This window comes from Lichtheimia ornata, assembly GCF_029851405.1.
Source record: "Lichtheimia ornata isolate CBS 291.66 chromosome Unknown scaffold00025, whole genome shotgun sequence".
Taxonomy (NCBI): domain Eukaryota; kingdom Fungi; phylum Mucoromycota; class Mucoromycetes; order Mucorales; family Lichtheimiaceae; genus Lichtheimia; species Lichtheimia ornata.
The window spans coordinates 59,910-73,448 of record NW_026695345.1 but is presented as its reverse complement, the minus strand read 5'-3'; the positions used below and the strand labels follow the sequence as shown (position 1 = coordinate 73,448).

The 13,539-nt window shown below is 43.0% G+C and overlaps 4 protein-coding genes across 4 annotated transcripts; 1 reads left to right on the top strand and 3 right to left on the bottom strand.

The window, feature by feature from the left end:
• Positions 1-83: 83 nt before the first annotated feature.
• O0I10_005931 (uncharacterized protein) lies at positions 84-1,778 on the bottom strand (the record flags this gene model as incomplete). The annotated part of the gene is made up of 6 exons (XM_058485967.1): positions 84-460; positions 515-674; positions 746-987; positions 1,052-1,112; positions 1,170-1,546; positions 1,625-1,778. The coding sequence occupies 6 exons, from the start codon at positions 1,776-1,778 to the stop codon at positions 84-86; spliced, it is 1,371 nt and encodes a 456-aa protein (XP_058343162.1).
• Positions 1,779-6,233: 4,455 nt separating this feature from the next.
• O0I10_005930 (uncharacterized protein) lies at positions 6,234-7,158 on the bottom strand (the record flags this gene model as incomplete). The annotated part of the gene is made up of 2 exons (XM_058485966.1): positions 6,234-6,482; positions 7,126-7,158. 2 exons carry the CDS (start codon positions 7,156-7,158, stop codon positions 6,234-6,236), a joined length of 282 nt encoding a protein of 93 aa, XP_058343161.1.
• Positions 7,159-7,754: 596 nt separating this feature from the next.
• O0I10_005929 (uncharacterized protein) lies at positions 7,755-10,904 on the top strand (the record flags this gene model as incomplete). Its single annotated transcript, XM_058485965.1, has 16 exons — positions 7,755-7,842; positions 7,904-8,001; positions 8,057-8,128; positions 8,180-8,337; positions 8,397-8,550; positions 8,603-8,734; positions 8,798-8,987; positions 9,045-9,088; positions 9,144-9,189; positions 9,247-9,333; positions 9,384-9,520; positions 9,575-9,868; positions 9,921-10,022; positions 10,084-10,166; positions 10,222-10,300; positions 10,353-10,904. 16 exons carry the CDS (start codon positions 7,755-7,757, stop codon positions 10,902-10,904), a joined length of 2,316 nt encoding a protein of 771 aa, XP_058343160.1.
• A 75-nt stretch (positions 10,905-10,979) lies between these two features.
• On the bottom strand, positions 10,980-13,201 carry O0I10_005928 (uncharacterized protein; the record flags this gene model as incomplete). Its single annotated transcript, XM_058485964.1, has 8 exons — positions 10,980-11,635; positions 11,697-11,916; positions 11,978-12,099; positions 12,166-12,283; positions 12,344-12,425; positions 12,487-12,634; positions 12,696-12,959; positions 13,018-13,201. The coding sequence occupies 8 exons, from the start codon at positions 13,199-13,201 to the stop codon at positions 10,980-10,982; spliced, it is 1,794 nt and encodes a 597-aa protein (XP_058343159.1).
• Between the last annotated feature and the right edge of the window lie 338 nt (positions 13,202-13,539).

Below are 13,539 nucleotides of genomic sequence, written 5' to 3'. Positions count from 1 at the left end.
TCCTTATTGGCACGGAATCATGTACAAAGTAACAGGTTCTATGTTTAATAAAAGAGTAGTTACATGCTCTGATCAACAAAGCTCTATTCTACACGTCTCTTCTTGTTTTCATTTACAGCTTGGGACATGAGGCTTTCAATCTCGTCAACCTCCTTGGGAACGGTGGTCAAGTTCACATATCCATCTTCGGTGATGAGAAGGTTGTCTTCGATACGGACACCGCCAACAGACTTGTACTTGTTCAACATGTCAACGTTGATGTATTGGCTGGTCTCTGGAGACTTGACCACGGGATCAATAATGAAATCGCAAAAGTAGACACCAGGCTCAACGGTCACAACGTTGCCAGCAGCAAGGGTGCGTCGCATACGAAGGTAACGATAGCTTGGGCGGTTGATACGCTCAACACCAGCAGGATAACCACCAACATCGTGAACATCCAAACCAAGCATGTGACCAACTATGTTGCATGGTTAATTACATCTTCGTTCTCTTAATAATTCGTACTACTTACTGCCATGAGGGAAGAAGGCGGCAACAACATCCTTTTCCAAGAGAGTCTGCTTGTCACCAACAAGGATGCCAGCCTTCAAAAGACCATCACATGCAACTTGGAGTGCGGTTTCGTGGATCTCTTCCCATGCTACACCAGCCTTACACTTGGCAAAACAGGCCTACATTTGACACGACTTTCCATTAGCGGACATGCATAAAGTCATCACGTCGATAGTTTAAACCTTATTACCTTTTGCATTTCAAGCACAATGTTGTAAATCACCTTAGCTTCGGGAGTAAACTTGCCATTGGCAGGGAAGGTGCGGGTGATGTCGGAAGTGTAGTACTCATATTCAGCACCAGCATCGACCAAGATAACATCCGTTGAGTTGATGGTGGCGTTGTTTTTACCATAGTGCAAGGTAGCGGCGTTTTTACCAGCACCAAAGATGGGCAAATAGGATTGGAAGAAGGCGCCTTGGCGGGTACATTCTTATCCATCATGAATTAGTATTAGCCTGTATCCTTCCTTCGAAATCATACGATTATAGCTTACCATTGAGGAAGACAGAGTGCAAATCTCTCTCATTCATATCAGGGCGGCATGCTTCCATAACCTACCATTTCATCCGTTATTAGATATACAACAACAAAAAGATCAATTCGGCATGTACCTTGGCATGGGCATCGGATGAGATCTTGTTCGATTGACGAATGATTTCAACTTCCCAGTCAGCCTTGATAGCACGAGCCTCACAGAAAGCAGCATACAACTTCTTCTTATCCTCATCGCCGGCAAGTTTAACACGCTCAGTGTCAAGCAAATCGGTCTTGGCAATAGGGATGGTGTACACAATGTTGGCTTCAGCCAAATGCTTGTTGAGATCATCGACATAAAGAGCTTCATCGACATCATACTTTGATTGCAAGGTCTCGAGGCTATCTGGCAAGCCCATCCAAATCACATCATCAGGGTTAACAGCAGGGGCAAACAATCGAATACGTTGGGTAGCAACATCAATGACAACGTGGAAACCAGGTTCGGCAACGCCTTGAAAGAAAAAGAAGATGCATCACATTGTATGAGTGAGTTGGTATTGTTGGAATGAGGAGGAGTGTACTTGTATACCTGTCAAATAATAAAAGTTGCTCTCTTGACGGAATGGGAGTTCGCAATCGGTGTCATCGCGTTCATGGACCACTTGGCTATTGAGGTAAATGGCACCACTGGTTTGACCAAAGTGTTCGAGGATCTTCTTGACGTTTTGGCGCGTAGGCAACATGCTTTTGCGTGGGAAAATATGCGGAAGAGAGGTTGAACAAGAATTTTCCTTAAGCCAGAAAATATATTGTGTACACTTTTGACACCGGTGACACGTACCGGTGACACGGGTTTTTGCCTTTTGGACCATGCCAAATACGATGTTGGGTTTAGTCTCAGATAATACCTCATGTTGTCAATGCCTACCACCTTGGATACACATGCATCATTGCTATTTACAACAAGTGCCCGTACCCCTACAGAATACATTGGAAGATACAAAAGACAACCTGATAACCCCAAATCTCCTTGATACAAGAGCATGTCCAGTAAACATACCTTGAAGAAAGGAGCTAATCCCAATAGTGGGGCAGCACTGGGGGAGTTTTATTGCGGGGAACATGACTTGAGACAAGCGCTTCTCCTCCTTTTATCTCATTCACGGTATCCCATCAATGTATTTATCTTGTTGGTTGTGATATTAGTATAGCGCTAAATATTCATAAGCAGGGAGTCCATTGGGTGGTTGTAGAAGTGGTCTCTTCTTGCTCTTCGTTGTTATGCCGCTTCACCCTTGATACACTAAGGTACATTCAAAGTCCAATGTTGCAGCAGAGTTTGTTCCATTGACGTGTTATCTTGTATAGAGGGCAAGTTTGGTTTCAAGACGTTGGCTCATTTGGCACTTTTTCGGCTCAACAGCATTACACCATGGTTTTCGGTTTCCAGTAACCAGCAACAACACGTCTTATGAATATGGAAAAGGTAATGCAATGAAGCAAACAATGAAAAAGACGTTTATTGTAAATGTGTGCTAACAATGAATTGAATAGGCTCCTTATTAGCCAGTGCAACTTTGGACATCATTTCTCCTTAGGATCGACTCCCAACCTGTACCTTTGATGTGGTCGTTTGACGTCAGTGCACAATAAGACATGCCTTCCTAATGATAAATGGTGGTTATTCTTTGAGGGTTGGGGCAATGGAGGGGGGGGATACCTTTTCTTTGTTGGAAAGGATGAATGAGAACAAATATGGCAGCGAGGGTAATTGATTATTTGGTCCCTACAGACTTGCTTTCTTTCATTTGTAGATACGACAATGACAACTCCTGTAACGATTTACAACCACATCGGTAACGACAGTGACACAAACAGTGGTAGTTTACCTTTCTCTCGGCAAGATAGTATTGCACTATGAATACCTCATATCGCGTTGACATCTAAAAGGAAGCATGCAAGATTCGGTTCTTTTATATTTGTGTCTTGGATGGTTCTCATGACCACGGCAAAGTATGTATAAGGGCTGTTCATGATACGTTTGGTCTTCGCTTACTTATTCCTCTCTTCTTGCTGCTTGTGGTTTATCGCTTAGATGGTACAGTAATATAGTGGTTCCATTAATTAGTTGTCGGCCTTCTTGTAAAATATGTCTTCTCTAATTCAATTGACTTCAATACAAAAAGCGATTTTCAGGACGAATGAGTGACCAAAAGATACATCTTGCTGTCATTCTAGTGCACATTGAATTGCTTGGGCTTATGTAAAGTGGTTTATGCAGCTCGATTCCTACATTCCACCGTGGTATGGGACCACTGCATTTCATGCATATGATGATCTAATCTCTCTTTCCAACCCTCTGGTTTCTTTCGCCAACCCTCAATCAAGAAGTCAACCAAGTGACCTGCACCTTGCACATCCAACCTGATAGTACGATCCGCTTTCTAATTAATCCGATTCTCATTCAATGAAAGTCGAAGAATAGCATAGTGTAGTGTGGATGTTTATGAAGTAAATTGGATAAAGGACAGCTTTGCAATTTGAATAAGATATGGGGGTGTGAATTACATAGAGGCAACAGGGAAGATGGTGTCATTGTATTCTTGGTTGCTGTCCTCATAAAATCCTTCATCCATGATTGCAAAGTAGCTGCTGCGTGCATTAACTCGAGTAATCCAATATCGTCCATGGCTGTAATCACACTTTGTCAATTCCAACCCATCCATCATCATCCTCAGCCGTATCCACGTGATATGATCCATTGTCCCTGCTGACAACGCGACAAGTAATCACCATGATTCCCATTTGCATACATACATCCACAATCACCATTCCAAATCCAATTCTTGGCCACTCTCTCTTTGTTGGACCTTTCCATCGCATCTCAACCAGTTGAAGATTGTTTGTATTGATGGCTGATACAGTTTCATCCAAACTGCACAGCACGTTCTGAATGGGCCAAGGGGATTCAACGTGTTGTGTGTATCCAATTCCTTCCATCCCATGTACCAAACCAATATACAAATCCATACCCATATCCACAAGAAGTCGTATGTATTGAAAACAAGTTGCTACACGTAAATGAAGCTGCTTCTATATGATCGCTATCTGCTGTGGCACGTAACAAAGGCTGTAAGGCAAGTTGCTGCAAGTAAAGAACGCTGTTTGAGGCAATGGAGTAAAGGCATCGCTAATAGCAGCTGCTGGAATGAATGCTGTTACGTTTGGTTATGGCAGAGAAGTGTGCAAGAGCGTGTGTTGCGTCAAGAGACTCGTGTGTTGTAGAAGAGTGACAAGAAGGCTGTGTACACGCCATGCACTTGCCATTCAGTCAAGGCAATCGGATCAAGACAGCTGTGGGATTGACATGATGGGTTGAAGCAGGACAATCGTTCGCAGGTGGTAGATGCGCTTGAATGGGTCACCAGTTGAGAATGGGAGGAAGAGAAGATGAAGTGGGAGTGGAAGAGGTGGAGTTCCAGGTAGATTTCTTTGGTGTTTGATGACATTTCTTTGTTTAAGCGTTCTCATCCAGATCCTCTCGTATCAAGAAAGTTGAATGATGGAAGTGTTGAGCTGGAGCAGGACAATAGTTCATATGCATTGGATTGGGCAACAAAGGTGAATGGGAGGGATGGGCTATCAAGTGGCAGTTTACAAATAACTTTGCAAAAAGATTTTTGTGAAATTGGATGATGTTTTGTGTTTGAGGGTTTCTCAGCCAAATCCTCTCGGATCAAGAAAGTTGAAGGATGGGCATGCTGGGCTGGAGCAGGACAATCGTTCACATACATTGGATTGGGAAACAAAGGTGATTGGGAGGAATGGGCTATCAAGTGGCAGTTTACAAATAACTTACCAATTTGATTCTTCTGATATTGGATGATGTTTCTGTGTTTGAGCGTTTTTCAGTCAAATCTCATCGGATCAAGAAAGTCGAATGATGGGCATGCTGGGCTGGAGCAGGACAATCGTTCGTATGCATTGGATTGGACAACAATGTAGAATGGGAGGACTAAGGTTATTAGCTGGCATTTTGAACTATTCCTAAATAGCGTACAAGAATCATGCATCGCCTATGCTGAATGACTCAAAGTTACACAAACACGTCCTCTGCATCTTTTGCTCTATTAGTCATACTACTTTACATTAAACAAAGACCACTTCTCATATAGCATCACGCTTACAAACATAAAGGTGCCTGTATCTCCAAACTTTACAATGAAACGTGGGGTTTTTATTAGAGCAATGTGCTCGGCTTGGCCAACTGCACCTTGGGTGCCAGTTTCACGATCAAGCTTGCCAATCCCAGATTTCGCAATGTCGCTACCAGCCAAACTGGATCTGGGGGTCGACCTCTTCGACGACGACGACCAAAAAATATTTTTTGGGCTGTTTGCGACATTGAACGCGAAACTTTCACACAAGGTGCTGTTGGCCAAGCCGACCCCATTGCTCTATTCAAAACCCCACGTCTCATTGTAAAGTTTGGAGATACAGGCACCTTTATGTTTGTAAGCGTGATGCTATATGAAGAGTGGTCTTTGTTCATTGTCAAGTAGGTGGACCCTGGCAGAGCAAAAGATGCAGAGGGTCGTGTTGTGTAACACAGCTACGTTTGCATGAATGGAAGGGTCAATGTATAATTACTTTATGGATCATCTAGGAACAGGCATGTATTGCTAGCTATCGGCCACTTTTATCCAATCATCATTGTTGCGAGATCCACTGCATGGCAACGATACCCCTGCTCTAGGCATTCAATTCCATGATTAAAGTAGGTTGATCCGAGCTGATTTGACTGAGCTGCAGTCAAAGAGAGATTACATCACTCTGGACATACAGCACGCTCGATGTAGCTCAACTGATGTAATCTTGTGTGAGCGTAACTCAACCAAATCAGCTCGGATCAACCTACTTTAATCATGGAAATGAATGTCTAGAGCAGGAGCATCGTCCACGTACAATAGAATGCACAAAAGTTGGGGATGCACAAAAGCGGCTATTAGCTGCCAATGTATGACATAAAAGTGAGGGTTGCGTACCTGTAGCATCGTCCCTGAGGTCCGGACTTTTTAGCTCAGCTACACAAAGAGGTCCTTCTGCATCTTTGGCTCTCCAGGGTCTAGCTACTTGACAATGAACAAAGACCACTTCTCATATAGCATCACGCTTACAAACATAAAGGTGCCTGTATCTCAGAGCTTTACAATGAAACGTGGAGTTTTGAATAGAGCAATGTGCTCGGCTTGGCCAACAGCACCTTGTGTGAAAGTTTCGCGTTCAATGTCGCAAACAGCCCAAAAAATATTTTTTGGTCGTCGTCGTCGAAGAGGTCGACCCCCAGATCCAGTTTGGCTGGTAGCGACATTGCGAAATCTGGGATTGGCAAGCTTGATCGTGAAACTGGCACCCAAGGTGCAGTTGGCCAAGCCGAGCACATTGCTCTAATAAAAACCCCACGTTTCATTGTAAAGTTCGGAGATACAGGCGTCTTTATGTTTTTACTATGTTGTAAGCGTGGTGGAGTTGCTTTCTCCTAGTGGACGGTGTCGGCTGCATGAACGGAAAGATGGCGAGCTGAGTGAAATGGCACGTGATGGTCACACAAACACATCCTTGACAAATTGCTGCACAAATGCATGATGATGATGATATGATGATTGCCTTTTGTGAAGGTACGTAAGTGAAACAACATCCAACCATGAAGGTGTGTCAAGGTGTATGTATAACAATAATGGTTCCATATCACATTTGCATGTAGGGGAAGGATGAACTGCATGAATCAATAATAACTAAAGAGGATGCGCACGGACATGCTTGGTGCCACACTTTTGCCCACAGTAACATATATGATTGGTCACTCATCCGGAAACTCAATGAAGGATCGTGTTATCTCTCATGACCAATCCACTCTTTACTGCATCAGAGAGGTCGTATGCTTGTTACAAGGTCAATAAAGCAACCACGTCTTTTAGTATTATTCTTCTATCTAAGCTATGTTGTTGAGTCACAAGCAAGCAAGATAGGGGGCATACTAGCAAAGTCCAAGTGTGCTAATAACATCCTTTATTTGCTCTAACTACTTACTTTGCGACCATCGCCGTCTTTCTCTTCCGTCATCGTTCGTAGTTTTGCTTGTAGTCGTCGTGGTGTTCGTCGCAGTGTAAAGGCACCTTGGAGATGGTTGACATGGCGAGATTGTTGATATCAGACCTACTTTGCTCATGACAAGTCATCGTTCATGTATAGTCCCCCTATTCTCTATGACAAAGAACCAGAATTATTCCTTTTTCAGGCACCCAGTCATTGTCTCAAAATCTCATACATCATCTACAGCAGACGTTTACTATTATCACTCTTTATTTGTTGTTGCGCAAAGAGAATTAGTTATAATCCTACTTCTTTCTTACTCATCCTCTCATAAAAGTATCGTCTTGCACCCCACCGCTGAATTCTGCTTTCGATTACCTTTAAACTCTGATTGCAAGTTGACGTTTCATGAAGACTTGAGTTATCAAACAAAAAGACTTTATTGTTTGGGATAATGCAAGATACGACTGCATCGGTGGAATAGGTATATGTGATAAAGCAAAGAGACTATGGATCGTGCTACGAAATGATATGCGTCGCTTTATTGGGAGTAGATAGCAGCATAATGTGCGGGGATAAAACAAGTTGAACAAAGACATTGATGAGGCACCTTCTCTTTCCCGACAATGAACGCATCAACCATTATCTTAGACGGGCACCCTTCAGTATTCACACCAACAATACACACTTACGATGCTGACGTGGATAAGACACGTACGATAGACACTGTATTCACTCCTTTAACAATCGTCGACTGATCGGTTATCATGCGTAGAAATGCTACCTCCGGTTCCATGGTGGACTTGCATGGTGGACAGTACACAAGAGCTTTGTCGAATCAGTTGGAGCTTAAGCACAAGTAATACGTGGAGTGTATGTATGAGAAAGGATCTATTGAAGTACGCGTTTGCTCATGCGAGAAAAGTAGATCGATGTCATTGTCGCTGACGAGGATCCCCGTTATGTGCGTATGGCACACGAGGATAAGGATATTGCAAAGGTAAACAAAAGTAGCAAAGACCATCTATGCTAATACTAACGATGATAGTAGATGATGGCTGGTTTTTCTCGTTCGCAACCACGACATGTTTCACAAAACGATCGTATACAACGTGCATTGGATGCAGCCTGCTCAGGAAAGCCTTTACGAGATCAGCGTATATATTTGCTTCTTATGAACAAAAATCCAAGCGACATGGGAACATACATGTAAGGCTTCTTGAAAGTATATAAGTATTCGCATGTATCAAGCTAAAGGATATGAAAAGGTACAGGAACGATGATGCATCCGATCCTCGAGATATAAGAGCTACAATTCTTCTGGCAGCACAAAAGGCAGCAGAGATCGGTAATCTACATGTCGATGTTCTACGTTTATGTCAGCACACATCGACTACGCCATCCACTATATACAATCAAGAGGTAAGGAATCATGGTATAGCACGACAATGCATGTAGTAATCATTGGTACTAGATTGCCGATAATATCACTATCTCCATCCACGACATTCCCAATCATGATACAGCACTCAAGATTGCTATGCGGCATTTGGCTCAATTACATTATGGCCTTGAAGTGATACAAATATCCAACATACCCACAAACGTACGCATGTTTTCAAATGCTTGATTATGTGTATACTCACACTGTTACTATTCATGTGTTTAGCTCACCGACCAAGGCAACAACGACAGCCCTATGATGACACAGAATATACAAATGCTCGCCCGCCCTTGTCAACGAAATTCCAGAACGCAGACTACACACCCAACATCGTTGTCGATTTCAGATCCAAGCTATCTACAATCCAACATGAAGGAGTTTACATATTTCAAGCAAATGAAGAAGAGTGGAAATGGTAAATGTGGGGTTCTCTTAAAATGATCCATGCATTATACTAATGCATTGCATTCAGACGTAGGATGGTGTTCTTGTATGCACACGATGATCCCAGTCAAAGTAAGTACAAGTAGCGAAGATTCCACACTTTGCGTTGACAGGCCTCTTTGTTCAGCCAGGGGATAAATCCAATGAATTGCTTTTGTCGCCGATGCATCAAAGTGAGTATATATTTGAGCAGCTTTCAAAGGCATGGTATTCATTAATCTATGGAATAGATAGCGTTTTGTATCTGACATCTCGACAAGCGGCGTATGACCCTATCAGATCAGAGGAAAGCACACACATGTTGAGCGTTGAAGGAGGTGAGATGGTATATCAACAAGCATGTTCCTGTTTTCTAAAGCAAATGTAGGTCGAATTTTTCTCCATTGTCTGGATAAGCTACTCGATGCTCAAGCGACAAGGGCTGAACAAGATGCGTTTGAAATCAAAGAAGTCAAATTGGAAGGGGTGGATGTGAAGCCAGCCATTGATACTTTGAAAGCGGAGGTAAGCAATGAAGCGAAAAGCAATGATCACATGACCAATCTTCATGCTTTATAGGAATTCTTTCGAATGATGATCGAGCCGGTTTCTTTTGAAGATGTACACCAGGCTTCCAAAGTTCACAGCTATGATCCTCTCAAGTACAATTCTCGGTGGTTACTTGTCCCACTCAAACCAGAGCCAACCACAACGGATTATGTGGAGCGCATTACCAGATGGTATTCTTGTTTCCGAAGTTGCATGGGCACAGATCGATTCCCTTCCACCCCAGGTCCTGAAAGATCGATTGAAGATATCGCATTCGAAATGACAGTTGGTTCTCCTTTGCAAACAGGCTTTGGTGTGCTATCGGTAGGTATTTATATAGTTGAAAGATGGTATGTTAGCTAAGCATGGTATACAGGATCTCACGGTGGAGCTGGAAAATCACTTGGTGAAGCTTATGGATATCTTATTGCAAGACAACGTGCGAGAACAAGATATGGCACTTTCAGCAGCTAGGGCGGTACGTGTATCTACGTTTTTGCTCATGTCATTATGTCGTCCCATTCATTAAGCTATCATAGGCAATAGAATACCTTGATAATGTCCTGGTAGGGAAAAGGTTGAAGATTCTGAAACGTCCCATTCTCTCGCGACAAGATACTCAGTAAGTTTCCAATATACATACATGACGCATTTTGATTAAATCAAGTATCTTTTAGAGTTTTGGCGAGAAGACTATTTGTGGCATTATACCTTGTCGGGAAGCGGTTTGCGACTATCTCTGATTCTCACAACATGGCAAGTTGAATATGATAAAATCAATCGTCCACGTGCTAACATGGCTATGTAGGTATGCACATCGATCAAATCAATGCTTGCAAATCGGGTGACTGGACCTCCCACAGCGAGTGAGCATATGGTTAAGGAAGAAGAGGATACCCAAGAAAGCAAAGGAGGTTTCAGTGCTGTGGATGCGGCATGGCAGCAGGCTACCCAGTTTCAGGATATGACATTTCGAGAACGACAAGACGCTGTTGTATCTACAGGGCCAAGGGGGAGATCACCAAATTTTCGTGGGCGCGGTAGAGGTGGCAACGTGAGGAAGATCAGCCACAATCCTCAGTTTAGAGTTCGACGTTATCCTGATCCATCCATTATGGTGCCGCATTTGGAATGGACTCCACCTACACTTGAAGAAAAAAGGGCAGCAGATAAGAAGAGACAAGAACGACTTGGTGCTCCTGGAATGCTTCTATCTGCTTATTGGTCCGCTGAAAAGGCACTCAAGGTTGGCAGCAAAGAATTAAGTGATGCATATGACGGCAAAGCACTCATACACAAGAACAACCAATGGAGACGTGTTCAAAAAGAAGCGGATGGCCGTATGCCCAAGAGTAGTTAACCATATACTGTGATAAGGAAATGCTTTTTTTATTATGTACAAAGTGTGAATGTATGGATTGGAATATGATAAAAGTTATTTTGTTGAAGTTGAGGAGAAGTCAGAGTCATTGTTGTCATCATTTTGTGTGGAGGAGTTGGTATCTTGCTTATCATCGCTATTTTCTTTGGCGTTGTCTTGGGTATCATTATTGCTGGTAGATGGCTCTTGGTCAGCTGATTCGTCTTTTTTGTCGTCAGCAGTTTCCTCCTCATCACTACTGCTGTTGTCGTTGTCACTATCGTTTTGTCGTCTCTTACGACGATGGTCACGGTCCCGTTGTTTCTTTTCTTGTTTTTGTTTCTCATGTTCCTCTGCTTGCTTTCGATCCAACTTGACCTTCTCCAAGAACTCCGGGATATCATTGAAAAGGCGATCGTATAAACCATCCTCAGGGTTTTCAGCATCAGCTTCCATCCAAAGAGTGATAAAGTAGTTCTCGAGTTCGGCCGTAGTAACATGGTTCTCGGGAAGTGCATTGGCAAATTTCTTCATCAATGATTGCACGTATTCCTTACGCTCACCATCCAACATGGGCTCCAAGGTATCAGGATCATGTCCAAAGAACTGCCAAAACATGTCTTGAATTTGCCCACGATCAGCGTAATCCAATTTAAGCTTTACATCCATGCGGCCAGGACGCAACAAAGCTGGTGGAAGCTTGGTGATATCATTGCACGTCATAAAGATCACTAAGGAAATCGAAATGTGAGCATTCACCATGATTGAAAAGAAGCTGGGATGATTACTTACTCGATCCAGATTGGCCTTGAATACCATCCAAAGCATTCAACATGCCAGCAACACTCACACCAGTGCGTTCATGTGATTCGGACAACTTGTGGATATAATGATCGAAGTCTTCCAGGACAACCAAACAATTGCTGGGAACCTCGCTCAACATGTCGCTGAATTCAGAATCTGAAAACATGTCAAGCAAACTTGCAATGCCAATATCCATGCCCAAATTTGACTACGAGAATGGTTGTGAGTTGTTATGCACACATTTTTTGGTAAACAAAGATAATACGTACTGCCAAAGCCTGAATCAAGGATGTTTTACCAGTACCAGGGGGGCCATACAACAAGTAGCCACGTCTATAGGGAACACCACGTGTCTTATACCAGCGCTTTCGGCGACGGAAGCGCTCCATATCTAGCAACGAGGCATGTAAGCATGAGTTGCCATGCTCACACTCGTAAGGTATTCATGAATGCTTACCATTGACAATCTTCTCTTTGACGCCAGCCTTCAAAGCTACGGTTGAAATGGGTCTTGGATCCATTGCTTTGTAGTATTCCCAAGAGCTATAATTGCCCATGTATTTGTGGATGGTGATCTACATACCAGCAAGTCAATATCTCTTGTTGCCTTGTTGCCACTCAAAGTTACTATTTACCTCCTCCGTTTGACGATCATTGTAAATATCGGTCCATTCTTGAATAAATTGTTTCAGCAGATCAAGTGAATCATGCTCCATTCTAATAAGTGATTGTTAAGATACATGCTTAAACGAATCATTTGTAGCGTATCTTCACTTACGAGATTTCCAATGTGCGAGTAACAAATCTACCACGGAACATGGCTCCTTCAACAACAGACTCCTCATCATCTTTGGGCTTCTTGATAGTGCGCCATGTCACACGGAGGGTGTAGCCCTTGTATTCAATCTCATTGCTCGTTTCCTCGGCTAAGGTATCATGGTTATTACATGTAAACCACCCCTATCATACCAAATGCTAGATGCTTACGTGGATAAAATTGCACCAAAGATTTCTTGTTGTTGTTGCTATCTTCCGTTTGGTCATCAGACTCCTCATCATTGGAATCTTCAAAGGTGGCAAATACACGAGTCAAATCAGGGATTGTCCTGATCTTGCGTCGTACAAAGTCATCCACAGCTGTGTATGCTCGATCGTGGGTGATCAATTCCACCGATACAACAGGGGGCTGAGGCTTTCTTAGTTTTTCCAAGATGTGTTGTAATAAGTCGGTCCATTTTGTACGTAATAGAGCTATGATTTGAATCCTTGTATAAGCATTGATGCACCCACTTTTGAGAATGGCACTCACTTGATATATAAAATACAGCGCTGAGAATAACAAAGTCATTTCCAAAATAGCGTTTGGCAAGGTTGACAAGCCTTGGGCCCATCATGCTTTCCCAAAATGACTCATCAAGGACCTTTTCCAACAGGGTGAGCAAGGTGTCGATTGCACGTGTGGATGATTGGATCAATGAGGACTGCGCAGGCATAGCGTACGATAATAAAAAGTGCCGTGGGTAGTCTGAGGTGGATGAGCGAAAGAGTTTATCGGCTATCAGAGGAATGGAACTCTCACCTTTTATACTTGTTATCATTCTGCTGCGGATAAGTAGTAGTGCGAAATGACTATTTCTGGCGTAGAGCAAACTACTTACTGCATGGAGAATATCGACTGCGGTTTTCCAAGCACAAGCACAAAGAGACAATCCCGCAGCATGGTTTGTGCTTGTTAATGCAGGTTCGTGTAACCCAAGGCCATGATGTTGCCATGGCGACGTGCGGAGATGTTCCGTTTTTGGAAATTGTCGTTGCCATTCTCTTGGCCGCT